This window comes from Aethalodelphis obliquidens, unplaced genomic scaffold (genome assembly GCF_003676395.1).
Source record: "Aethalodelphis obliquidens isolate GAN/ISIS:26980383/991018 unplaced genomic scaffold, ASM367639v1 scaffold5, whole genome shotgun sequence".
In the NCBI taxonomy this organism is placed as follows: Eukaryota; Metazoa; Chordata; class Mammalia; order Artiodactyla; family Delphinidae; genus Aethalodelphis; species Aethalodelphis obliquidens.
In genome coordinates, this window is record NW_020837949.1 from 47,991,358 (window position 1) to 48,019,306 (window position 27,949).

Genomic DNA, 27,949 nt, shown 5'->3' on the forward strand with positions numbered 1-27,949 from the left:
AATACTGTATTGTATATTTGAAAGTTGCTAAGAGAGTAGATCTTAAAAGTTCTCATCACAAGAAAAAAATTATAGCTGTATGATGATGGATGTTAACTAGACTTGTTATGATCATTTTGCAATATACACAAATACCGAATCGCTATGTTGCACACCTGAAACATGTTATATGTCAATTATAGCTCAACTTTTAAAAAATTTTTAAAATTAAACTATCTTATAACTACAATATTCTAAGGTCATTCTCTCAATAAATCCTAAAGTATAAGTCTGAAGCATATTAATGGTTGATTTTTCAAATTTAAATACAAGCAGATTTTTCAAAAAATCAAGTAAGCAATCATGTGCACACACGAGCATACACACTCTCTCTTTCTACACACACATAACTCTCTACACAGGACAAAAAATAAAAGGGACAGGCTCAGAAAATAGAAATTCAATTTACTTTACTATCCTCAGGGTCTTCTAAACCATCAGGTCGACTTAGATTTCGGGCAGGCTGGCTGCAGACAACATTATCTTCCAGTCCCCAAGAGGGTACTCTCACAGGTGGCCTTTGGATTTCATCTGGGTAAAAAGCACCATCTGCTCCATCTGAAATAAAAATTTTGGAAGGGTAGGGTAAAAACCTGGTACTAAAATTAGAATCTCCGTGTATAGCTATGATGAACAGAATATAAAGAACCACTTTAGTGTATCCAAAAAATGTCTTTTTTTTAACCCAAATGATCTTTAAAAATAAGAACTATGTGCAATAAGCAAATAGACTCCTCATTCGTGGTGTACTGCTTCTAGATGAAGCCAGTTAGTGTTAAACATTAAAACTGCTTATTATAAAGCAAGCTTTCTATTAGAGTTGATCATAACCAACAGTTCTCTAATCCCAGGAAGATACAAACAAAAAAAACCTCCACATTCAGCTAACCCCAACCAAAAATATTTTAATAACCTCTTGTTTCCTGTGTTGCATAAGGATTACCAAACTGCAGAACTGGTTGTGTATCTGGCACTGCAGGAACATGACCATTTTGCTCTGAGCTTGTGTTGAAACACTGTGAGATCTGCTGAGGACTCTGGGAATTCTGACCCTCCAATTTCCTTTCTGCTTGATTTTCTATACTACTTTTAAGTTCCTAAAATTAACAAAAACAAAGGTGAATAAGCAACCAAATATTTTTTAACAAGAAGAGCATTAAGTATTTAGCCAAAATATAACAATAAAATGATTTCCCTATTATATTTAAAGTACACAGTTGGAAAGGCTGGTTCTCAACTTCTCATAAATGTCCCTTCCACATCTAACAAAATCAGAAAGCAGGATAAAGCCCAATATATTTTCAAATTTATTTGTGCCAATAAAGTACCTTTTTTATTGCTAATTGAGAGGAAATTGCGAATCTCTTACAACTTAGCTATTAGTAAAAATCACAAGACAAAAAACAACTCAGGCTGCTTCCCTGGTAAACTCTATCGAACATTTTAAAAAATACTAATCTTGTATAAATTCTTTCAAAAACTAGAGGAAAAAAAAGTCTCAGCTTACTTTACAAGGCCAGTATTATCCTGATACCCAAACCAGTGACATCACAGGAAGACGGCAGACCTCAACTGCAGACCCTCACGAATACTGATGTAAAAATCCTTAACTTAATTAAGAAATCAAATTCAATATTAGAAAATAATACATTGGGACTTCCGTGGTGGCGCAGTGGTTAAGAATCTGCCTGCCAATACAGGGGACGTGAGTTCGATCCCTGGTCTGGGAAGATCCCACATGACGCGAAGCAACTAAGCCTGTGCGCCACAGCTACTGAGCCTGCGCTCTAGAGCCCGTGTGTCACAACTAAAGACCATGCCTAGAGCCCGTGCTCCGCAACAAGAGAAACCACCACAATGAGAAGCCCTCGCACCGCAAGAAAGAGCAGCCCCTGCTCGCTGCAACTAGAGAAAGCCCACACGCAGCAACAAAGACCCAACACAGCCAAAATTAATTTAAAAAAATCATGACCAAGTGGGTTTTATCACAAGAATGCAAATTTAGTTTAACATCCAAAAATCAATGTAATTCATCACACGTTCATAGACTAAAGGAAAAAAGCATACAATCATTTCAATAACTTCAAGAAGAAACATCTTATAAAATTCAACAGGCATCCATGATTTAAAAAAAAAAGACATCTATAAAAACCTACAGTGAATCTTAATGGGGAAAAATTAAATGGTTCTACCTAAGATCAAATATTAAGGCAAAAATGTCTGTTCTAACCACTTCTATTCAACATTATACTGGAGTTTTTTTTTTTTTTTTTAATTTTTTTTTTTGCGGTACGCGGGCTTCCCACCGCTGTGGCCTCTCCCGCTGCGGAGCACAGGCTCCGGACACGCAGGCTCAGCGGCCATGGCTCACGGGCCCAGCCGCTCCGCGGCATGTGGGATCCTCCCGGACCGGGGCACGAACCCGTGTCCCCTGCATCGGCAGGCGGACCCTCAACCACTGCGCCACCAGGGAAGCCCTTAATATTTATTTATTTGGCTGCACCGGGTCTTAGTTGCAGCACTCGGGATCTTCGTTGCGGCGTGCAGGATCTTTTAGTTGCTGCATGCGGGATTTAGTTTCCTGACCAGGGATCAAAGCCAGGCCCTGTGCACAGGGGAGCGCAGAGTCTGGAACATCAGGGAAGTCCCTATACTGGAGGTTCTAAACAGTGTTAAGATTAAGGCAAGATTAAGATTAAGGCAGACAGACTGGAAAGGAAGAAGTAAAACCATCTTTACTCACAGATGATATCATCATAGAAGTGGAAAATCCTAAGGAATACACTAGAACTAGGAGAATGAGTTAATTTAGCAAGGCTGCAGTATATAAGGTCAATATATAAAACCAACTGTACTACCATATATCAGCAAATGAAATTTTTTAAAATTCTATTTATAGTAACATTCATAGATAAAAATTAAATACTGAGGAATAAATTTAGCAAAAGATGTGCAAGGTCTATAAACTAAAAGCCACAAACATTACTGAGAGAAATTAAAGAGAGCCTCAGCAAATAGAGAAATATACCACATTCATGGACTGGAAAACTTATTTTTATGCTATTAATTCCCCCCAAATTGATCTACAGATTCAATGCGATCCCAATCGAAATTCCAGCAGGCTTTTGTATAAACTGACAAACTGATTATAAAATGTACATGGAAACACAAAGGTCCTTGAACAGCCCATTTTTAAAAAGCAGAACAAACTTCAAGACTTACACAATCTGATTTCCAGACTTATTATAAAGCTATAGTAATCAACTGAGTACAGTCTTAGCCTAAGGATAAACAGACCGGGGGTAGGCAAACTTTCCATAAAGGGCCTGATGGTAGATATTTTCAGCTTTGTAGGACACATAGTCTCTGTCACAACTACTCAAATCTCTCTCTGCTATTGCAGTCATAGACAACACCTAAAAATGAATGGGCATGGCAATATGCTTTAATAAAACCTTATTTACAAAAACAGGCCACAAGTCAAATTTGGATGTAGGCCTTAGTATGCTGACCCCTAATATAAATCAATAAAACAGAAAAGAGATCCCAAAAATATACCCATACTCTTGTCAATTAATTTTCAACAAAGATGCAGAAGTAATACAATGGAGGAAAAACATGTTCTTTTAAATATATGATGCAAAAAAACTGGATATCTGCATACAAATAAAAAAATTTTAACTACATATCATTCCTTACACAAAAATTAATTTTAAGTAGATCATAAATCTAAACCTAAGAGCTGAAACTATAAAATATACTGGATTAAAAAATAGGAGAAAATCTCTGTAACCCTGGGTTAGGCAAAAATTTCAGATAGGACACATACAGCATGAACCATTAAGAAAAATATTGCTAAACTGTACTACTTCAGAATTAGAAGCTTTTGCTCTTCAAAAGATAGTATTTTTAAAAATGAAAAGGCAAACCACAAATTGGGAGAAAATATTTCCAAAATATATAACATAGAAATTGTATGTGGAATATATTTTTTAAAACTCTTAAATCCAAAAAAGATAACCCAATAAAGAATCAGGTGAAAGATCTGAACAGACACTTCACAAAAGAATATATATGAATGGCCTGTAGGCACACGAAAAGATGTCGAGCATCACCAGTCAGTCATCGGGGACTATCTGGAAAAAATGAAAACACTAATCTTAAAAGATACATACACCCTAATGTTCATAGCAGCACTATTTAAAATAGCAAAGGTATTCATGGAAGTAATCCAAGTGCCCATTAACAGACAACTGGATTAAGAAGATGGGTGTGTGTGTGTGTGTGTGTGTGTGTGTGTGTGTGTGCGCACCCACGTGTGCACTTGATTCAATAAGTCAAAGACAAATACTATATGTATGGTATCACTAATATGTGGAATCTAAAAAATAATATAGACTCACAATACAGACTCACAAATATAGAAAACAAACGTGGTTACCAAAGGAGAGAGGGGAGGTGGGAGGGACAAATTAGGGGTATGAGATTACAGATAAAAACTACTATATACAAAATAGATAAGCAACAAGGATTTACTGTGTAGCATAGGGAATTATACCCATTATCTTGTAATAACCTATAATGGAATATAATCTGCAAAAATACTGAATCACTATGCTGTACACCTGAAACTAACACAATATTATAAATCAACTATACTTCAATTAAAAAAATTTTTTAAGTTTAACATTAAAAAATAATAATTAAAAAAACACTAGTCGTCGGAGAAATTAAAACTAAAACCACAATGAGGTAACCTGACACACTCACTAGAACGACTAGAATTAAAAACTGACAATACCAAGGGCTAGTGACTGGAATGCTCACACACTGCTGGTGGGAATGCAAAGTGTACAGCCTTTTTGGAAAACAATCTGGGTGTTTCTTAAAAACATACACTTATATACCATATAAGCCAGCAATTCCCTTCCTAGGTATCTACTCAAGAAAAATGAAAACACATGTCCACAAAAAAAAAACTTGTAAGAGAATGTTCAGAGCAGCATTACTCGTAACAGCAAAACATGAGAAATAATTTGAATGCCCATCAGCTGGTAAAAGGATTAACATCTATCAATTAGTGAATAAATTCTGTATGACCACATTTATGTGAAATGCTAGAAAAAGTAAAACTACAGAGTAACAGAAAGCAGAACAGTGGTTGTCTGGGACTAGGGGTAGCTGGAGGAATAGACTACATATGAGCATGAGGGAACTATGTGCAGAAATAAAACATTCTATAGTTTGAATGTAATGGTAGAGAACTATATGTATTTGCCAAAATTCATCAAATTGCACTTAAAATGAGAGAATTTTATCATATTTAAATTGCACCAGGGACTTCCCTGGCAGTCCAGTGCTTAAGACTTCGCCTTCCAATGCTGGTGGGGTGCAGGTTCAATCCCTGGTCGGGGAGCTAAGATCCCACATGCCCCACAGCCAGAAAAACAAAACATAAAACAGAGCAATATTGTAACAAATTCGAAAAAGACTTTAAAAATGGTCCACATCCAAAAAAAAAAAAAAACTTGAAAAATTAAAATTAAAGAATTCAACCAAAAATATTACCAAAGATACAAGGATGAAAATTTTCATCTGTAAAGTAAAATTCAGCTGGTTTTGCTGATTGTCATCCCTTGGGAGTAGAGATGACACTCTATGTTAACAAATTTTTACCTATAAAATGACCTTAAAATAGAGTAAGTGGCCTTCAAATAGAATAAGTCATTATCATTGAAAGCAAAACTGGTAAACATGAAAAATGCAAGTCAATTTAGGTTTGAAAAGAGAAATGGGAATTAAAAGTTCTTCCGAAGTACGTGAAAAGAGTACAGAAGGCATATGAAATATAACATATTGCAGGATTGGGAAGTGAATGATTTACTTAGAACACAGGATGCATGTTAAGAGTAGAAGAAATGCAGCTAAAAACACAGGTTGAAGGGCAAATGTGCCAGATGTGTCATACAGTTTACTACAATGGGCCTAACAGTTCTTGAACAATAATAACACACTGAAATGGTCCTTAGCAATGTTAATCTAGCAAAACTATACTGGGCACAGTTGAAAGTAGAAACAAATAATCAGGGGGGCAGCATGACATGGTTGATTGGAGTCAGACCAGAATTTGCTCATCAGCTCCAGCACAAATAACCCTGAGGAACTTACCTTTCCCAGGCCTCAGAGTACTGAGAAATGAGGGGAGTGTTTAGAACACAGCAGGCCCTCAATGGATGTTCCCTCATCTCCTGTCAAGACTCAAAAACCCCTGACATACCACTATAATAATTCAGGATGTTTAAGTGGAAATGTGCAGAGAGAAAAAGGGAGAGAGTAAATTTTTAAAATATTTCAAAGATGATTCAAGAAAAGTGAAAAAAGGGCATGAAAGCAGCAAAAGAGTTAAGAGACGATAAAATACTTCTACAAAAGTGTAAGCAGGGCTTCCCTGGTGGCGCAGTGGTTGAGAGTCCGCCTGCCAAAGCAGGGGACGCAGGTTCGTGTCCCGGTCTGGGACGATCCCACATGACGCCGAGTGGCTAGGCCCGTGAGCCATGGCCGCTGAGCCTGCGCGTCTGGAGCCTGTGCTCCGCAACAGGAGAGGCCACAACAGTGAGAGGCCCGCGTACCACCAAAAAAAAAAAAAAAAAGTGTAAGCAAATCAATTTAAAGGAGCATGGTTAAGTTCTTCTGTAAGCAAACAATAAACTACTTAAATGGAGTCAAGGATTTCATCAAAACATTTATGCATGCACTGACAGAGCCAAGGAACTTCATGGAGAATTCCAACCTAATAGAGTTTCCTCTAGGTTCATACTCCACTCCACTACCATCAAAGATGAAATAAATCCTCTGCAAATAGTATAAGGGTAAGAAAAGGAGGAATAAGCAGCTTTGATTCCTCATGGGGTAAACTGGAGGCAGGGTGAACAGAATACAGGAACATGGACAAAATAGTTATGATTAGGTTGTTTGGCAAATTAGAAGACTGAACTCTTGACTTAGAGAAGATTCTTAAATTTGTATTCACAATGCATGCCTCCCCACTCCAAAAGGATCCATGTTTAGAATTCAGGAAATCCATAAACTTAGATGAAAAAAAAAAAGTTTATATCTTTTCACTAACTTCTAACTGAAATTTAGCATTTTCTTCAATTATGAATGTAGGCAAAAAAACACAGCAACAGTTGCAGTACCTTTAATTTTGTCACCCACAAAACATCACAGATATACTCAAGACACCTTCCATTAATCATTTATAAGTATATACAAATATTACTCTTCTATTCTTAAAAAGGAAGCAGATCATCTGGAAATATGAAATGATGATTCAGAAAAATCGCTAGTCAGGTACCTGATGTTAAACAACATTTTGAAATAGTTTTACTTTAAAAAATTTTTTTATTTTAATTTTTTCTCTGGTAATCGTTAATAAAGTACTTCCCACCATCATTTTTATCATTATTTGCCATTGTGTTTGTGCTTTATTATTTTCTTTACTCGTCCCTTTTCATATTTCTAGTAAAGGGCTTATACAGAATATCTGAAATAGTATGAAAATGATAATTCTAAATAGTGGTTTTGGAATGACATGCAAAAATAAGATACTTTAAGGTATATTAAGTTTCTAAATAAATTTAAATTGGTAGGGTTTTTAATCCTAAATTACTTCATACTATTAAAAGTTATTTTTAAAATATATATTTTTATAATGTTAGGGAGCTAGTTACTTAAAAAAACTATAGTGAGTTTTTTTTTTATAGTGAGTTTTTATCCACACATATGTTCAATATTTTTTGAGTATCTAATATGCAGCAGGCACTAGAGATTTAGGAATAACCAAAACACACAAAAATTCCTGCCCACGTGAAGTCTTTATCTAGAGCAGGGCAGATGGACAAGAAACAAAATAAGTAAAATACACATTCTGTTAGATGGTGATATATCCATTTTGTCATTTGCTCACTCAACTAATGCTTAATGATCACTTGGTTCATTCCAGGCACTGTCTGGATCTAGGTTTCAGTGCTTAACAAAAAGGACTTAATCCTAACTCTGCAGAGGATTGTGGTAGGAGTGAGGGTACTGAGAAACACTGGGGGAGAAGACAAACATGAAGCAAGTTGCTGAAATAGCAAACAGAAATTCTTATAAATAGAGCCGTTAGAAGTAATATAAAACTACAGTGTCAGTAGCAGGGAAATCAAGAGTAACTCAAGAAGACAGGAAGTAGAAAGCAAACTGGCCTACTTCTATTGTATTCCTGACAGGGCAGGGGATTAATTGACAATAAAACTGCTGATCCCACTACATTTCTTTTACCAAATATTTTTATAAGCAAATGCTATAAAGTATGTTTGCCCCATTAACTTGTTTAGTCATTCAACAAATATTTAACTTCAAATATCAGGCACTGTACTAGGGCCTGCAAATACAGTGGTGAATAAAATAAACATAATCCCTCTTCTTCATGGACCTTACAATTAAGCAAAGGGAGTTGTTAAGAGAAATAAGCACAGAAATATTAACTACAAATTATGGTGCTATAAAATAAAAGTATAGCTCCCAGGTTTAATAAAGGTACCTAATTTAGACTGAGAGGTCAAAGAAGTCCTCTCTGAAAAAGAGAGATTTAATCTGAGACTTAAAGAATAAGTCAAGAGTAGTAGGAATAGTTAAATATTCAGAGGAAAATAATAGGAATTATGGGATATACTTGAAAAAATACCACTGGCGGAAGAGAGAAGGGAATTATGGTTGAACAGATAAAATAAGATGGCACCGGGACCTCCCTGGCGGTCCAGTGATTAAGACTTTGCCTTCCAATGCATGGGGTGTGGGTTCGATCCCTGGTCAGGGAGCTAAAATCCCACATGCCTCACGGCCAAAAAAAAAAAAACCAAAAAACCAAAACAGAAGCAAGGGGGCTTCCCTGATGGCGTAGCGGTTGAGAATCTGCCTGCCAATGCAGGGGACACAGGCTCAAGCCCTGGTCTGGGAAGATCCCACATGCCGCGGAGCAACTAGGCCCATGAGCCACACCTACTGAGCCTGCACATCTGGAGCCTATGCTCCACAACAAGAGAGGCCGCGACAGTGAGAAGCCCGCGCACCACGTTGAAGAGTGGCCCCCACTCGCCACAACTAGAGAAAGCCCTCACACAGAAACTAAGACCGAACACAGCCCAAAATAAATAAATAACTTGGAATATAGTAGGTGCTCAATAATTATTTAAAAAAAAAAACACACAGAAGCAATACTGTAACAAATTCAATAAAAAAAAGACTTAAAGAAAATTAAAATAAGATGCCACAAAGTAACATCTGTTGATTGCTGGGTGAGAAGTACAACTGAGTTCGTTATATTATTCTCTTCTTACATATGTTTAAATTCTTCTGGGACTACCCTGGCGGTCCAGTGGTTAAGACTCCGTGCTTCCACTGCAGGGGGCACAGGTCTGATCCCTGCTTGGGGAACTAAGATCCCACATGCCACATGGCGCGGCCAAAAAAATTCTTCTTTAAAAAAAAAAGTTTACAAAAAATTGTAGGCAAGAATATTCCTAGCAAAGTACATGAACAAGGGCCCTGAAACAAGAAAGCAATTCATGAGTTGTAAGGCCCGAGTGACTACAACAGTTCTCAAAGTGTGGTCTCCAGACCAGTAGCGTCAGGAACTTGTCAAATGTGCAAATCTCAAGCCCCACCCCAGACCTACAAATCAGAAACTCTGGGACTGGAAGCCAGAAATCTGTGTTTTAACAAATACATTGTAAAGCAACCATACTCCAATAAAAATTAATTTAAAAAAAAATGTGGTACCCTAACAAACTATATTAAATGAAATTATATGAACATAATGTGAAAAAGGTATTCAAGATAATCTAGTCCGTGGCATTCTATATATATGGTTGACCTTTCCCCACAAAGGCACAAGCTCTGCTAACTTTTGTTTAGCTTATAATAAGTTATGACTGTGAGAGGCCCACGTACAGCAAAAAAAAAAAAAAAAAAGTAACAGGCTCACTTCCCTTCTTTTCAAGAAAATATCTGCCAAATACCCTAGGCTGAATAACCAAATTTTGTCTATTAGCCATTCTTTAAAATAGAAATGATGTACCATGTAAAAAGAGGCTAGTTCAGCTTAGAACTCAATCACACAGTGCTTTACCTTTAAAGGTACTTTAATGCCACTTTACTTCATTAGGCAAAAGTGCTTTGGGAGTACTTCCTATTTCATCACACAGAATATTTAAAACACCCCCCAGGGTCAAGCTTCAATAAAATTAGTATTTTACTGTTTCATCATCTTAAGTGAAACTTTTTTTTTTTTTAAATTGTGAACGCATGGTTAGGATGAATACAGTAACTACTAGTGCAGTTTGGTGCCACTGCCTTGTTTCAATATTAATACACCAGCAGTTTTCCCACCACTGCTTTTATACCAACAGTGCAAATGTAACAGAATAGGGAAAAAAGCAAATACTGTAATATTACGAAAACCGTTTTATCTTTGTAGACCTCTGAAAGGGGATGGGGATTCCCAAAGGATCACAGACCATACTGTGAGAAATGTTGCACTACAGCATATTTTATATTATAAATGTATGCTCTGAATGTTAGGTTACGCTACAAATCATTAAACAACTTCTAAAATGTTTCCTATTACAAAAGAAAACTAGATAAATACATTAGTCATAATTTTAAATTTGTTTACTGTTCTCTTAAATTTGAACACTGTAAAATTGTTTGTTAAATACAAACTATGTAACAAAAATCAAACTAAGTTTCAACACTTGAGCATTTTTCTCCTAACAAAATAATTTTAAATATTATTTAACTAAAACCATTTTCCACCTAAAAGTCTTAACACCTGTTTGTCTTTTCTTTAGTCATTTAACTTTAAAAAAAAAATCACCCTTACATAACTGTAAAATGTGTGTCCCTTCATAAAGCTGTATTATCATTCAGTGTCATATGAAACTTTTTTTTAAGTACACTGTTCAATACCTTCTCCCTGGAGAGGTTTTCCAAATATGAAGTTAGACCATTTATCTTTTCGTCCTTCTCTGCCAACTGAAGCTGAAGAGAGAAAGAAATTATTATTTTTCATCATCTACTCTCTCCTTACCCTTCAAGAGTTAGTTTATACCATTCTATCAAAATAATTCCTATTACCATATCCATGTATTTTCCTTGTTCTTATTCTTTGACATCTCTGAATTACCTGTCATTATTGACTAACTTCCCTTACTCTTAAAGCTTCTCCCCCGGTTTATGTGAAACTGCACCAACACTGTCATCCTCTCATGCTCTTTTTTTAAAGTCTGCTTCTTCACCATTACAAATATAGGTATTCTCCAAAGTTTCTTCTTTGGCTTCTTCTCTCTACATTCTCTGTAAACTCCCTTTCTTCTATGCCTTCAACAATCATGCTCATATGAATAAACCACAAATATTAACTCATGTGCCACACTCTCTTTCCCAAGATCCGAATCTGCCTTTTTAATTGATGGGTAAACATGTTTTCACTGTTGTCCTTCTGCACTGTAAGGGTAAAATGTCCCAAACCTACTTTCATACTTTTGTTAACTGATATTATTAATCTCAGAGCCCACTGTGATTGAAGCTAGGAAACTATATTAAACACTCCTTCTCCTCTTCCTCTACTCTTCAACATTTTCAGTCTCCAAGTCTTTCATTTATTCAACAACTACCCATTATTTGCCTATTTCAGCATAAGCATTATGGATACAAATAAAACTATTCTTCAATGGTTTTTCCCTAAGGCTTTCCTTGATAGATTCAATGGTAGGTGATTGGGGAAGGTATCCTTTATCAATTCATTTTAAGAATATTTGTACCTAATTTTCTTACCTTCAAAAACCCTTCCCACCTGTAAATCCTCTCAGTGCTACCAAATTATTTTCATAAAGACCCACTCTGGTTGGGTCCCTTTTCTCCCAGAAAATTCTTAACAGCAAATAGCACCCACATTCCAGTTTAAGTCCCCCCAAATCTGGCTTCAACCTATCTTTCACATCTATCTACTCCATCACAGACACTGAAGTCCTATTACTCAAGACTGTCACAGCTCCCAGATTATGCTCTCTACTTCTGACCTCCAAACCTGTAATGCTTTTCCATCTGTTTAGAAAGATGTTTCTTTCTTTTCCCAGCTCTGTTTATCCTCCCCTCCTGTTTGGTCTTTCACAGGTCTAGTTTCTCCATAATACCTAACTCCTAAATATTCCATTGGAAACAGCCCTAAAGTACTTGGACTTACAGCTTATGTAGAACTTCATCACATTTTGCCTTGTCTCGTGGTATTTGTGTCTAAGCAGCACAAAATAAGGGGAAAGGCACTAAACAAAAAGCCAAGCACCATCACCAGTTGTACAACCTTAAATATGTTGTTTAATCTCGATGTTAATTTTTATCATTAATGAAATAAAAGTATTATTTAGCTTCCCATGGGTTTGAAAGATGATTACCTAGGTTGTGAATGTGAGAGAGTTTTGAATATCATGATTACACTTCTAGCACTCCTTACTAGATTATAAACTCCTTAAGCATAGCATTGTGCCTTACTTATATGATCACCCACATTATAGCTAACAGTGCTTTATATTTAATAGGCTTCAATAAATATTTACTAAATTATTTTTCCTAATCAATCTGCAAAAATAAAGTTTCATATAAATTCAGTATTCATACTTTTTAATAATAACAGAAGTTCCCAGGCAATAAAAACAATATTCACAGTGATCCCAGGAACAACAAAAACCTCATGAAATAAGTTTCAAAATTTCATTCTGACAGCAGATGAAGATAAAAAAGGATCAAGCAGTTAAATTACCTTAGCCTGTACCAATCCAAACAAAGTAATTCTTGGTGTCTTTAAGAATGTTATATTTTAAAATTAGATTATAGGTACAATCAGCTATGACAGAGCAAATTTAAATCATTTAGAATTTCCAGGCCTTTAGTCACACACACAAAAAAATGCCAATTATACACACATGCACATACCTTAAAATACTTAAGATTACATTTTATTACTTAGAGGGAAAATGTCTTTCCACTTATTAATTAGCTAGACAGCCTACTAATTTTTTTCTCCAACATTTTTACAAATATCATTTAGCATTCAGGCTTGTTTGTTGCCTAATGTTAAATTGGCAAAAATAATCTTCATTAATTAAGACTGTATTGCTTACTCTGCAGTATCTCATTTAGGATCACAAGTAACACATTTTGGTGATAAATTTTAAAACCTTTACATAAATTTTTAAAATTACTGATCCTATCTTATTACACTCCCAAAAAAAACCACCAAGGCCCTAGAATAATTTTACAAACACATTCATAATTAAGTGAACAAGGAATATGAAATGATGACTTTCATCTTAAAAACTAAGCATGATTTAAAGATATAATTTCAACAGCCATCTGAATCTGCAAAATGAAAGCCACAATGGCAATGCATATGGGTATCTATTTTCTCAGTTCATAGTTAATGAACTGTATTCAACATAACTAAATACATAGTACATTTTTATCTATACACGAAAATACTATCCCAATTACCCATGTTGAAACTTTACATTAGATTGACCAAATTATAGATAGCACATTTTCAAAAGTATCAGGTACTATGCCTCAAGTTATACGAATAGTAAACTTACTTTGTAATTCTCCTCTACTTCAGCTAGTTCTAGTTTCACATTTTCAGCAATTTTCACTTGTTCTTTCCATTTCAGCTCCATTTTTGCAAGTTCATCAGCATATTTATTGCATTTTGTTTTCTCATCCTAAATGAAATAAGTATAATTACCAAAAGATTTTAAATCCATATACAGCTAATATCTATACAAACATACTTGTGCTGAATGCTTATTATAACACTGTTGTAAAGGTATAAAAACTGAAATAACCAAAATGTCTGTCAGTGGAAGACTGGACAAATCATTTTATATCCATACAGTGGAACAGAATATATTTATTGAAAAAGAACAAAGTGATCTAAAAATTAACAAGGAAAAATGGCAAAATACATTAATTGAAAATATCAAGTTGCAAAAACAGAATATATAGTATAATCCCATTTCTGCTTTACAAGCTGTTCAACACAATTTTATATGATGTCTATGTAGTATATGTAGAAAAAATAAACCAAATTTATTTTTTTGGCCACATCACACAGCTAGTGGGATCTTAGTTCCCTGACCAAGGAATGAACCCGGGCCCTCGGCAGTGAAAGCTCGAAGTCCTAACCACTGGACTGCCAAGGAATTCCATAAATAAAATATTAATAGCCCTTTTATCTGGGGATCAGGATCAAAATGGTACTTTTTACCACCTTTATTTTTCATTTCTGTAACACCGTAAGATTTCACAATAAGCACACATTACTTTTGCAAAGGACATAATAAAAATCACATATTTATAATGCTATTGTTTCCATATATTAATAATTAAAACTCTGGGATTTCCTGATAAAGACAATCTTTAGAAGGATTTCTTATACATTGCTCTTCTCTACAACCCAGAATGTTAAAAGAATGGAGTTTTAAAACATGACAAGGGACTTCCCCAGCGGTCCAGTGGTTAGGGCTCCACGCTTCCACTGCAGGGGGCACAGGTTTGATCCCTGGTCAGGGAACGAAGATCCCACAAGCCATGCAACAAGGCCAATAAAAAAATTTTTTTTAATTAAAAAAAAAAGAAAAGAAAAAATATATGCTTTATGCTTTGAGCAATTCAATGGAGAAAAGTCTTTTCAACAAATAATGCTGGATCAATTAAATATCCTTACTATACATACCACACCTCACACCATACACAAAAATAAACTTAAAATGGTTAACAGGCCTAAAAGAACCTAAGACTACAAAACTTCTAGAAAACAAGAGAAAATCATTACAAGTTGGAGTAGTAAATGTTTTCTTAGAACATACAAAGAACACATAAACAATAAATTGATAATCTGTACTTCAGCAAAACTAAAATTTTTTCTAAAAACACCATTAAGGAAATAAAAAGGCAAGCCACAGACTGGGAGAAAATATTTACCCCACATATCTGACAAAGGACTTGTATCTGGAATAAAGAACACTTACAACTCAATAATAAGATGAACCCAATTTTTTAAATGGCAGAAGATGAACTCACAATAAAAAGGAATAAACTATATGAAGTGAGTCAGAAAGAGAAAAACAAATACCATACGCTAACACATATATATGGAATCTAAAAAAAAAATGGTCATGAAGAACCTAGGGGCAAGACGGGAATAAAGACACAGACCTACTAGAGAATGGACTTGAGGACACGAGGAGGGGGAAGGGTAAGCTGGGACAAAGTGAGAGAGTGGCATGGACATATATACACTACCAAATGTAAAACAGATAGCTAGTGGGAAGCAGCCGCATAGCACAGGGAGATCAGCTCATAGCACAGGGAGATCAGCTCGGTGCTTTGTGACCACCTAGAGGTGTGGGATAGGGAGGGTAGGAGGGAGGGAGATGCAAGAGGGAAGAGATATGGGAACATATGTATATGTATAACTGATTCACTTTGTTATAAAGCAGAAACTAACACGCCATTGTAAAGCAATTATACTCCAATTAAGATGTTAAAATTTTTTTAAATAAATAAAATGTATTAAAAAACAAACAAAGGAATAAACTACCAATAACAAGCAACAACATAAACAAATCTCAAAATAACTGTGCTAAAAGGGGACAAGAAAAGAAGAACATACCATATGATTCCATTTATAGAAACGGGACAAAAGATAGGCTAATCTATAGTGGCAGAAAGCAAGCCAATGGTTTCCCAGGAGTGGTGAGAGAGGGAGGGATGAGTTGTAAATGAGTACAAAAAAGCTAATGGAGTAATGGAAATGTTCATTAGCTTGACACTGTGATAGTTCCACAAGTATATACATATATATATATATATATAGCAAAACTGAACAAACTGCAGACCTTAAATATATGCAGTTTACTGAATTTCAACTGTACTACAACACAGTTGTAAAAAAAAAAAAAATTACCTTGAGGAAGTTTCTAGCTTGAAAGAATACTCTATCTTCCTTTCAATAATACTATATAATGAGATTTTAAAAAATATTCATCCAAAATTGTTTCATACTTACTGAAAAATAGGTTAGTCCCTTATAAGCAACTACTTTGACCTCAGGGTAAAACTGTTCTAATCAACCCTCTACAGAAGGATCTTCTGAAGCAACAAAAATGTTCAGTTCAAAGTCTGATTAAAGGATTACATTAAACTAATATTATCAAGACAGTAACATAAAATATTTTAAGTTAATTACTATAATAATATATGAATTTCCTTATATGGCTCTAAAAATTATCCCTCTCCTCTCCACATGAACAGAGAAACAAACACACAAAAAAATATTTAATTGAACGAATGAAAAACATACACAAAACATCTTTTCCTCTCTTCCCCAAATCAGGTACAAATAAGAAGTATTTTCCCTTTGTCCTTTAAATACTCCAGGAGTGAATTCTACTAGGAAGTTGCAAAACTTAAATGTTTGAATAATAGTTTAATATAATCAAAATAATACCATAAAGGCAACCACTCATTTGGGTACCATTCCTTTTTTTCCACTTTACAAATCTAGTCACTTTAGGATGTGGTGAAAGTCTTTGCTATTATTACAGTAAGTGTAAAAAACAATACTTCCCTTTTATGCAGTTCAAACATTTTTCATGTATCCTTATCAGAAGAAGACGACAGACAATATCCAACAGCAACCTCAATTAATCACTTGTCCATTATCAAGAGAAGGACATCAGGGTAACAGAAAACAACAGTTTTAGGATCGTGTTTTTTTTTTTTTTTTTTGGCCCATGCTGTGCAGCTTGTGGGATCTTAGTTCCCCAACCAGGGATCGAACCCAGGCCCACGGCAGTGAAAGTGCCGAATCCTAACCAGTGGACCACCAAGGAATTCCCAAGGATCATGATTTTACACACATGCCTACAAGAACAGGTACACAGAACAACCTCCACTTATCATCTCAAAAGTGAAACTAAATATCAGCATATGGGTATAAAAAAGAAACCCTGGGATACCCATCAATCAAAACAATAAAGATAAGCTAAGCCATTACATTTGATAAATCTTTATCTTACAAGAGAGCTAGCTTACCTGCAAGAGTTGTTTACATTTATTATACTTTTCTGCAGCAATTTCTTTGGTCATTTCAGAGACTTGTCCCTTAGTTAGATTGTCAAAATCTATCTCAGCTATAACAAGGAAGAAAATTAAAAGATTATTAAAAATTATTTTGATCCTTGTATTATCTTCTTGGTCAGAATAACTTGAGGGTCAGTATACTGTGAAATATAATAAATGGAATACTAAAGGAGAGAAACATCTATTTTAAACCATCTATTAATACTCTAAATAGAGGACAATATAAACATTAGATGAGAATTTTTTTTAATTTTAATTTTTTCATTCAATAATTTGAAAAATCATTATTTTTTTAACTAGCTAAAAATAGTTCTAAAATGGCACAGAAATTGTTCTCTATATACTTAATAGATATATAGGAAAGCCATACTCTTTTGAGAATACATATTAAATCATTTTTCTAGTCCTTCGCTACTATTCAATAAGTCTTTAAGTCAATATAACACCTTTCTTGGTACTACACAGGATATATAGAAATAGAAGGCAGGATCCTGTTCTACAGCAGTTGAATCTAAATATTTAATAGTATAGGAAACTTATAATACATTTAAAAAGTCTAAAACACCAATTGCCCCAAACACTACACAATTAAATATACTTTACATGCTCTAGTATTTATTTTTGTTATTGTCAAATCTTTAACATAAGGTGAAAAAAGACATTAGGACAACTGAAAACCTAGAGTTAATTTAAATTTTCATGTTGTTCATGTATTCACTATGTCTCTCTAATCTGTTCTGTAAATTAATAAACTAATAAAATATTTAACTTATCTACCAACAGGTACACTAATGAGGAAAGTACCCTAATGATCCAAAGCAGCCAAAACAAAACAAAAACAAAAAAAAGGCAAGAAAGAGAGAAACATGAATAGAATTAAAGGGATTTTTAAGTTTTCCCCCACAGAATGGTACAATTAAAGTGCCATAAATGGTTCAGAATTCCAGTGTTAGAATATTAATTAAAAATTCAATTCTTGGCTCTCTTCCTATAGATCAAATACTATAAGCATTTGCACTTACAAACACTAGCTCATTTGATTAACCATGTTCACGAAGATAAATACTAGTTCACACTCACATTTTGTATATTCACCACATGATGACTTACTTTTAGACCTTTACTTTCCCTTTGCTTTTAGACCTTTACTTTCCCTTTGCCTCAATCCCTCACTTAGAAGGATTTTTTTAAAAGCTCCCTAAAATTCTGACACATGGAACAGGCAGTATAAATGAGTATAAATACTTTTCAAGGCAGGACACTTTATACAAAAAGTCTAAAAGATTTTTACCTGTAGAAGGTGGTGGCTTTACATCAAGCGTAGAGGCAGTAGTAGCTGGGTCTGTGTTTATTGAGGCATCATTCACTTTCTGCTGACTCCCAATTTTCTTTGTGAAGACACTACTGTTATTAGCCTATTCAAAATGTTAACAATCAATGGTTAAATGAGTTACACTTCCCTCCTTCAGCAACCATGCATCATATAAATAAATCCTGAAAGTCCACAAAGCTGCTGCTGTCTTAAAGCCCAACAAACACTAAAGTTACACACATCACTTTACTAACTGACCTAAATGTTACAAAACAGAACATTTCTCCAACAAATAAAAATTCCAGATTTTAAAAAAATTATCACTACAATATTAGGCCAGTAATGTGAAATGAAGCAGAGAGGAATTATATTCAAAGGGTATAACATTGTAAATTTGATTTGTAAACAAAAATATTGATAAAGGAATTATTTTACTCTGATGAATTCAATTATACTTACTGATTGGTCTGAAAGTTTGTTTATTTGTTTTTGGAGCCTCTGGCATTCCTTGAATTTTTCTTTGTAATGATCTGCTGCCATCTGAAGACGAAGTTTCAGATCTTCAACTTCTCTTCTCAGTTCGTGTTCCAGTGTATCAGTCTTTTCCTAAGAGAGAAATAAACTCTTCCTCTAAGAGAAACATAAAAATCTCATATCTCATAATGTAGTAGTAAATCCAACTTTCTTTTCGCTTTCTTCTTTCTGGCTCTTAGTTTTTATTTGTTTTGGAGTTTTGGCTACAGAGTCACATTAGGTCTCCTAACAAATCCAGCTTTATATTCCCAGGACTAAGGTTCATTAAAAAACAAACAAAAACCAAACACTTGAAAAGAATATTCTATCTCCTGAGAAGCAAGCATATCCTGTTAAATAACTATAGTACCATTTTATGCAGCTAGTAAATAAATTCTAAACAAAGCAATATATACCTCATATCAGAAAGTTTAATTAACAATAATAGAGCATTTTTACTAACAATTAGGAATTTGCTTACAGAAGTTTTTCTTAAAGCCTGCATTAATTTCAACCCAAGAAGTTACAATGACTAAAACAAAATGAATGGCAATTTAAAATTGTGACCAGGAATCTGACCTCAATTATTTTAACATAACTCAATTCTCTTTCATAAGCTTATCGTGAGTTTTTGACCAAAATGGAAATTCAAAATTAACCCGCTTTACCTGGTCTTTTCTCACAGCACTTAGTTTAAGCTCTGCCACTGCATCAGCTAACTGCTTTTTCACTCTCTCATTTTCCAAGCGTGCAGTGTGCAGATCTGCCATCGTCTTATCCCGCACGTTTACAGCATCGCTAAGTTCTTTAGCCAGAAAGACAGCTTCCTGCCGAGTTGCCTGAACCTGTTCCTCTGCTTTACGAAGTTGCTCCTTGAAAAAAACTGTATCTTCCTGAAGAAAGGCAGATAAATATATTTGTAATTAAACCATTCACGTAAAAAACAGAAGCAGAAACGATATTTATTCCTATTTCAACAGATCTAAAATTTTAAATTAAATATTGCTTTTCTATTCATGACTTAGATGAAGTATGTATGTCTATAAAAAATTTAAGATGTGACTTTGTTTTAGAGACCCCCATATAACAACCCTACGCATCACTACTATCACTTTATACGTGACAAACCTGAAGTACAGAAAGTCAGGCAACATAACCAATGCTTAGCTAAATAGAGACCCGAATGGAAGCTTCTGTCCCCCAGAATCTCTCCAGCTACAACTGCTGACCCTCATTTTTTATGATAAGCAATAATTACAAAAACTTCTTTGTAACTCCAAAAATGTTGGTTAAAAAAATGTTTCCTATGAGCTAACCTATAACATATCCAATATAATATTAATATACCATTACATTAGCACCTCTTACCAAACCTAAAAGTATCTTTAAAAAGTTAAAATTGCCATGATAGGGCTTCCCTGGTGGCGCAGTGGTTAAGAATCTGCCTGCCATTGCAGGGGACACGGGTTCGAGCCCTGGTCTGGGAAGATCCCACATGCTGCGGAGCAACTAAGCCCGTGTGCCACAACTACTGAAGCCCGTGTGCCTGGAGCCCGTGCTCCACAACAAGAGAAGCCACGGCAAGGAGAAGCCCGCGCACCGCAACAAAGAGTAGCACTCGCTCGCCGCAACTAGAGAAAGCCCACGCACAGCAACAAAGACCCAACAAAGCCAAATAAATAAATTTATAAAAAATAAAAATTGCCATGATAAAATTATTTCCTTTAATATTAAACATACATTATAAGCTCAATAAATCTAGTTTATTTAACATTCGTATTTTTATCTCTGTATTAGAAATAATGTAAACTCAAAAAGTGCAACCCATTCGCGGTTTTTAAACTGTTAGCTACTTAGAAGGAAATGTAAATGATTATTTATGTAATGCTGGGGTGAAGAAAATCTTTCTAAGTATAACACTAATAGAGCTAATATATAAATGTTATCAGCTTCTATATATCAGAAGGGAAAAAAGCAAAAAAGAGAACTAGAAGAAAATTATTTGTAATATATTCAAAAAATGTATAATACTCTGATATAAATAGATTTTCTAATCAATAAGAAATGGAAAAATTTTAAACCAAAAAAGAAAAAAAAGGGTTTCCCTGGTGGCGCAGTGGTTGAGAGTCCGCCTGCCGATGCAGGGGACACAGGTTCGTGCCCCGGTCCGGGAGGATCCCACATGCCGCGGAGCAGCTGGGCCTGTGAGCCATGGCCACTGAGCCTGCGTATCCGGAGCCTGTGCTCCGCAACGGGAGAGGCCACAACAGTGAGAGGCCCGCGTACCGCAAAAGAAAAGAAAAAAAAAAAAACCCAAAAAAGGAAAAATATGGAGAAAGGCATGAACGTGAAATTTCTTTAAAATAAACGGCTATTATACATAGAAAAAATATTTAACTAAAATATTCAAATAAAGAAGGTAAAACAAATACCATTCATCCTCTTTCAAGCTAACAAAGACTGAAAAAAAGTAATGCTCTAATATTTGGATGGTTTAGGAAAACTGGCACATTTACAAACATGTGGGCTCATATAATCTATAAGTGGTAACCATTCTTATCAGATTTTTGAAACAATCATCGACACCTTTAAAAAGCACATGGCTTTTGATCTATCAATTTAATTTTCATGAGTTTCTGATTAAAGGGTATGGACATAGGTTTAGTTTTGCAGGGTTAGTTTTGCAGGGATCCAGTAAAATATTAAGATTATGAAAAATTATTAAAAATCAAATGTCTAAATGGGAATTTATTGTAAACAAACTATGATATATCCTCCACACAATGAAAGCCTATGCAACCATTACTAGCAGCAGTATATGTCATACCCTGTTGATACATTAATTTTTTTGAAAGGCAATTTGAAAATAACTGAAAATGTAAACATTCAACCTGGCAATTGCACTTTGAGGAAGTTATTCTACAGATTTATACACATGCCTAGATATCTGTACAAGAATGTTTATTGCCATCATGCTTATAATACCTAAGGGTTGTACACTAAAACTAAAAACAATTGCATACTACACAGCTGTTAAATAAAGGAGAGATACTACAGAGCTGGGGGTTTTTTTGGCCTCGCGGCTTGCAGGATCTTAGTTCCAGGGATCGAACCCAGGCCCCCAGCAGTGGAACCGTGGAGTCTTAACTACTGCATCACCAGGGAATTCCCTACAAAGCTGTTCTAATGAATGAGGAAGATCTGTGTGTGAACTCATACTGCAAGATGTCTAGACATTCCATAAATTTTTTAAAGGTTTTTGTAACACTATATTCTCATTTTTGTTAAAATATAAATATTGTATGTACATTCACAGATTTCTAGTAAAATTACTATAATAATATATCTGGGAAATGATATTGGTTACTTTTACCTTGTACCCTCACATACTACTCAAATTTTTTTATAACCATGATTTTTGTATTGCTTTTATAATTTTTTAAAAAGTTTTAACAACCAGGCATCAATTTCTCCAGGTACTTCTATACCTATGCTTTCCTCACAGAAGTGTTGCTTAAGTAGCATCTTATTAAATAACAAATAAACAATCAAACATGCTTTTCACCTTCCTGTCTGCATCTGCTATATTCAATACCCTGAAAAGTAACTTGGGTCTTAATCATTAATTCTAAATATCATGCACATCTGATGTTTTAAGTGTTACATTAACTATATCTGAGTGTATTTATTAGCAAACTACTAAAAACCACATAATACTCCATCCATAAAAGTTAATGAATAAATCAAGGTAAATATAAACAATGTAGTATTACACAGCCATTTTTTAAAAAATTAGGAAGATCTCTATGAACTGCTAGGGAATGATTTCCAGTCTATACTGTTCACTGAAAAAAAAGCAAAGTGAAAAGGAGTATAAATAGCATGGCACTTTTAAGAAAGAAGGGAATAGAGAAGGGTGTGTGCATGCACACACATACACCAAGTTTATTTTTGCAAAAACAAACATAAGAAAAAACTGGAAACTAGTGAAAATGTTTACCTATGGGTACAGGTAAGAAAGGAGTTTTTTAGGGAAGAGTAAATTTTTTTGTTTCATTTTGACTGTGAATGATACAACTATTTTACATATTCAAAAAATAAAATTAAAGAAAAAGGTTAGGAGAAAACAAAAAAACTGAACTGTATTACAAATTCATAACATAAATATGTTAAAAAAATTAATTCAAGTAACCTTTGAACATGGTACTCTGTACATCCTTAGTGAAATACTCTAAGATAAAAGAGCTGGAAAAGATCTTAATTTTATTCAGTAGACATACTGTTAGAAGTGGCATTGATATAATAATTCTGAAACTACTGGTATGTACAGCTGGTTAGAAAACATGAATAGATACGTTTTGGAAACAAGGGTTCTCACACTGGGAGAAGAGATACATAAATATGTAATGGAGGAAGATAAGGAAGAACCCTAGGAGATACTGAATTTGAACTGGAGATATCAATATAAATTTAAGACTTAAAGTGTCTGTCTATTGAAAGTGCAAAGTAGCAAAAGGATCCAGTGGCTTGGCTTCAAAATACCCTTCACTAATGAAAAAAATCAGGCTCTTTGGAGAAATGGGTAATAGCAGATCTGGAGCCGAAACTAAAACTGTAATACACAGTTCTACCACAAAACAAGGAAGCATTCAAAGCATTCGGGGGACATATCAGAAAGACACAAGAGCAGGTTTGAGAAGGTTCCCCCCTAGCTAAATATAGGACAATTTGAGTATGAAAAAGAATAATGATGATGTATAACAGGGGTACCCAACTCCCAGCCACAGACCATTAGCAGTCCAAGGCCTGTTAGGAACCGGGCCACACAGCAGGAGGTGAGCGGCAGGCAAGCAAGCGAAGCTTCATCTGTATTTACAGCCGCTCCCCAGCACTCACATTACCACCTGAGCTCTGCCTCCTGTCAGATCAGCATAGGCATTAGATTCTCATAGGAGCACGAACCTACTGTGAACTGCACATGCGAGGGATCTAGGTTGCATGCTCCTTATGAGCATCTAATGCCTGGTGATCTGAGGTGGAGCTGAGGCGCTGACGGTAGCTCTGGGGAGCAGCTGCAAATATAGATTATCATTAGCAGAGAGGCTTGACTGCACAGACACCACAGTAAATCAACTGCTTGCAGACTCATATCAAAACCCTATCAATGAGTGGCAAGTGACAATGAAGCTGCATCTTACAGAGTAGACTGGACATAAGCAACACACTTCAGGTGTCACTGTCTCCCGTCACCCCCAGATGGGAGCATCTAGTTGCAGGAAAACAAGCTCAGGGCTTCCACTGATTCTGCATTATGATGAGTTGTATAATTATTTCATTATATATTACAGTGTAATAATAATAGAAATAAAGTGCACAATAAATGTAATGTGCTTGAATCAGCCCAAACCATCCCACCCCCACCTCCACCCCCGAGAAAAAAACTGTCTTCCACGAAACCGGTCCCTGGTGCCAAAAAGGTTGGGGACCGCTGATGTATAATATACTGAACAAAAAAGAATCAGTCTATAGTGATATAAAAAAAGGGGAGAGGGCAACAGGGAACCACCTCATTATAATAAAAGAATACCTACTAATAAACATAAAAGGAATGACAGAATTTTTAAAATCACCGTTTTGTAATCATTAATTCAATAACTGATGCAGGAAAGGATCATGAAGGGATAAAAAACACTGGGTCAAAGAGTATTGGGGAGTAGGATGTTCACATGATCTCAAAGTATTACCCCACAGATTACTCAATAATCACAAAGAGAGAAAGGCACCAATATATGGAGAGACAACCAGACATAACTTTAAACACATGATTAAACCTAATATCAGCAAGAATGGAATTGATATTACATGACTTTTGATGTGATTGCACCAGAATATACAAAACATCATCTACGCCTTTTCTTGCCAAAAATCTTCGACCTGAATCTAGTCATGAAACAACAGACAAATCTAGATTATGGAATATTCTCTCAGACAAGCCTGAATTCTTAAAAAATATCAATGTTATAAAAGACAAACAGTATAGGGACACTGTTCTAGATTAAAGCAGACCAAGAACACAATAATAATCATTAATGTGTGATCTCTGACTACCAGGGATCAAGCAATTTTAAAGGTTATGCAAAAATACACGTGGGACAATTTGAATGTGGACTAAAACTATATACGAACATGAATATTATATCAATATAAAATTCCTTAGATGTCATAATGGTATTACGGTTATACAGAAGAATGTACTTGTTAATAAGAGAAACATGCTAAAGTATTTAGGGTGAAATGTCATAATGCCTGCAACTGACTTTCAAATGGCTGGGGTGAGGAGGAGAAGGCATATAAATGGGGGAGATAAAGATAGCAAAATATTTAAGGATATATATGTATTCATTTTTCTGTTCTTTCAACTCTTCTATAAGTTTGAACTTTTTCCAAAAAAGCTGGGGGAGGAAAGATTAAAAATAAAAACGACCATACTGTATACGTTTAATAGAGATAATATTTTACAATCTTCAAATACATATTGTAAACGTACTTACCTTAGTTGAGGTTGTAAGCAAGAAAGCCCTCTGTAGATTCTCCTTTTCAGTCAAACAGAACTTCAGTCTGCTAATCTCTTCTTTGAAATGAGTAATCATGTTTTCTTTGTTCCCATCTAAATTCTTTAAAGTCTGGACCTCTGACACAAGCTTGGTATTTTCTATTTCTGTATTCTTCAAATGTACCTGAAACAGTGCTTGAAAATGTCAAGAATATTCTTTCTAACTCTATAACCTAAGTTACTCAAAGTTTAAAATATTACTATTTATCTCTAACCCAAATATGATCCAAGAGAAGGGAAGATTCACTAGATGAGAAGTCAGGAGACCCAAATTCTGCCAAATGACTAGCCAAGTACGTGGGCGCAGAACACAGCTTTTCTGAATTGGGTGTTGTTGCTGTTTTAGTTTTCCAAAGAGATTAATTCTAAGGTCTAACACTACCTGATCTCTAAAGTCTTTTCCTTTGATGATTTTAAGTTAGTTCTCTTTAAAATTACAAATGAATTTGGTTGTTCTTTTGGGGAAACATTACGTTACAGGCATATTCATATATAAAGACCAGATTCTGGAAAACTAAAGGAATACATTCAAGAACATCTTAAGCAATTCAATTTTTTACTTATGAAAAAATACTATGTCATTTACTTCCTGTGTGCCTAAAAATATATTTGTTGATTAATTAACCCAACTATATTGATTCTTCCAGGGACTTTGGCTGCTGTTGTTCATAGCATATACACAAATCAAATTCCATAACTGAAATTATAAAGAGTACAAGTATCTGGTTTCCACTATAAAGAGTACCTTGCTTTGGTTAAGAGCATCAAAGAGAAATGAATTAACATACTTCTTGCACTTTACTCTTAATGTATGCAATGCTGAAGACTAATTCCTGTTCACAATGAAAGAATATAACTCCAGATAATCTAAAGGTATCAGCAGCCAAGACCTTTGCAGCATCAATTTAAAAACACTACCCAATTTTCATAATCATCAGCTCATGAAAGCACTTTTTACCAATCCCTCTAAATTCTGTTAGGCCAGGGATGGGTCACATGATCCAACAGGGGTTAGAGGAGAGAGGCAAAGGAAACTATTTGGTTACTCATGAGAACAATTTGAAAGGGAAAGTATGTTTCTGAGATTAACAGTATAGTAGGTCTTACCACACTCGGTAAATGGAATCTCCTTGCCAAAAAAACACAAAACAAAAATCCCTAGGGAAGTTTTACTTCCAATTTTCGGCATACATGCATATAAATGAAATACTGTTCAGGACACTGGGAGGTTGGGAGAGAGTGTATTCAAATGGAAATTTCAGAGTCACTTTGATCCCAACTGCTAATTCTTACAGAAAACAGGAGATATTAGCACACTGTAAAAGAATAAACCCCCAAGACACTCGTTCTTTCCCTTCCTCCCTCCCAAGTCTTAGGCACAGGACTCGTCATTCAGGTGTACAACAGAGACACACAAAATCTTTGCAGAAAGTAAGAAAAAAGGAATATAAGGAATAAATAATTTAGAGCAGTAAAAGAAAAATAAATTCTGGATTTACCCTAAAATGTACTTGTCAACCCTTTACAAAACATTGGAAGTACTGTTTCTCAGGATAGAAGAGAGAAAAGAAAGGCAGGATGGAAAGGTGACAGCTTCAGGGAAAAGTTTTCCTCTTTCCAAAATAAGTCATTCTAATTATCATTACACCTCTCAAGCATTAAACCAGGTAAGAAAAGTAAGTAAACGAGGTCCTGGTTTACTTAGGACCTTCCTAAACCCTTTCCAATACTAACTAGTATATCTTCAGAATTCATTTTATTTAATTTATTATTGAAGTAAAATGATTGAAAACATAGACATGCTATTTACCCAATTATCTCCCACTGTTCTAACAGAGAAACAACATGGAAAGTACTTAATTATCCAGAGAAATAATGCCCAGGTCTTTTCCTGGCACAAAACTGAAACATTATCACTGAAATTCATAGTAACATTAAATAAAAAATTATTACAGATGCAAAATCTTCATTTAGTTAAAAAATCCTTTATAACTTTAAAAAACTGCATTTGAAAGTAGTTTGCAAAAAAAGCAAAAAAAACAAAGACACTGTATCCAACTGTTCAAAAACCAAACATTATACCTGGGCACTTTTCCTTAAAGTCAAATCATAAAATCATCCACCAGTGAGTCTTCACTATTTTCCTTCCTATTCTGGGGGAGACACACACACACACACTCTCACGCTCCGGGGATGGTACACACACACACACACACACACACACACACACACAC

General features: G+C 34.9%; 1 protein-coding gene across 3 annotated transcripts in view; it reads right to left on the reverse strand.

Moving 5' to 3' along the window:
• Positions 1-27,949, reverse strand: part of TAX1BP1 (Tax1 binding protein 1) — an 87,892-nt gene that overhangs the window by 12,610 nt on the left and 47,333 nt on the right. For all 3 annotated transcript variants that reach the window (XM_027102317.1, XM_027102316.1, XM_027102318.1), the window contains exons 8-16: positions 25,654-25,839; positions 19,771-19,995; positions 19,049-19,195; positions 18,569-18,692; positions 17,230-17,327; positions 13,728-13,853; positions 11,050-11,121; positions 953-1,136; positions 449-597 (exon numbers count right to left, since the gene is read on the reverse strand). In XM_027102317.1, coding sequence (XP_026958118.1) covers positions 449-597; positions 953-1,136; positions 11,050-11,121; positions 13,728-13,853; positions 17,230-17,327; positions 18,569-18,692; positions 19,049-19,195; positions 19,771-19,995; positions 25,654-25,839 — 1,311 coding nt within the window. The remainder of the gene's footprint in view (positions 1-448; positions 598-952; positions 1,137-11,049; positions 11,122-13,727; positions 13,854-17,229; positions 17,328-18,568; positions 18,693-19,048; positions 19,196-19,770; positions 19,996-25,653; positions 25,840-27,949) is intronic.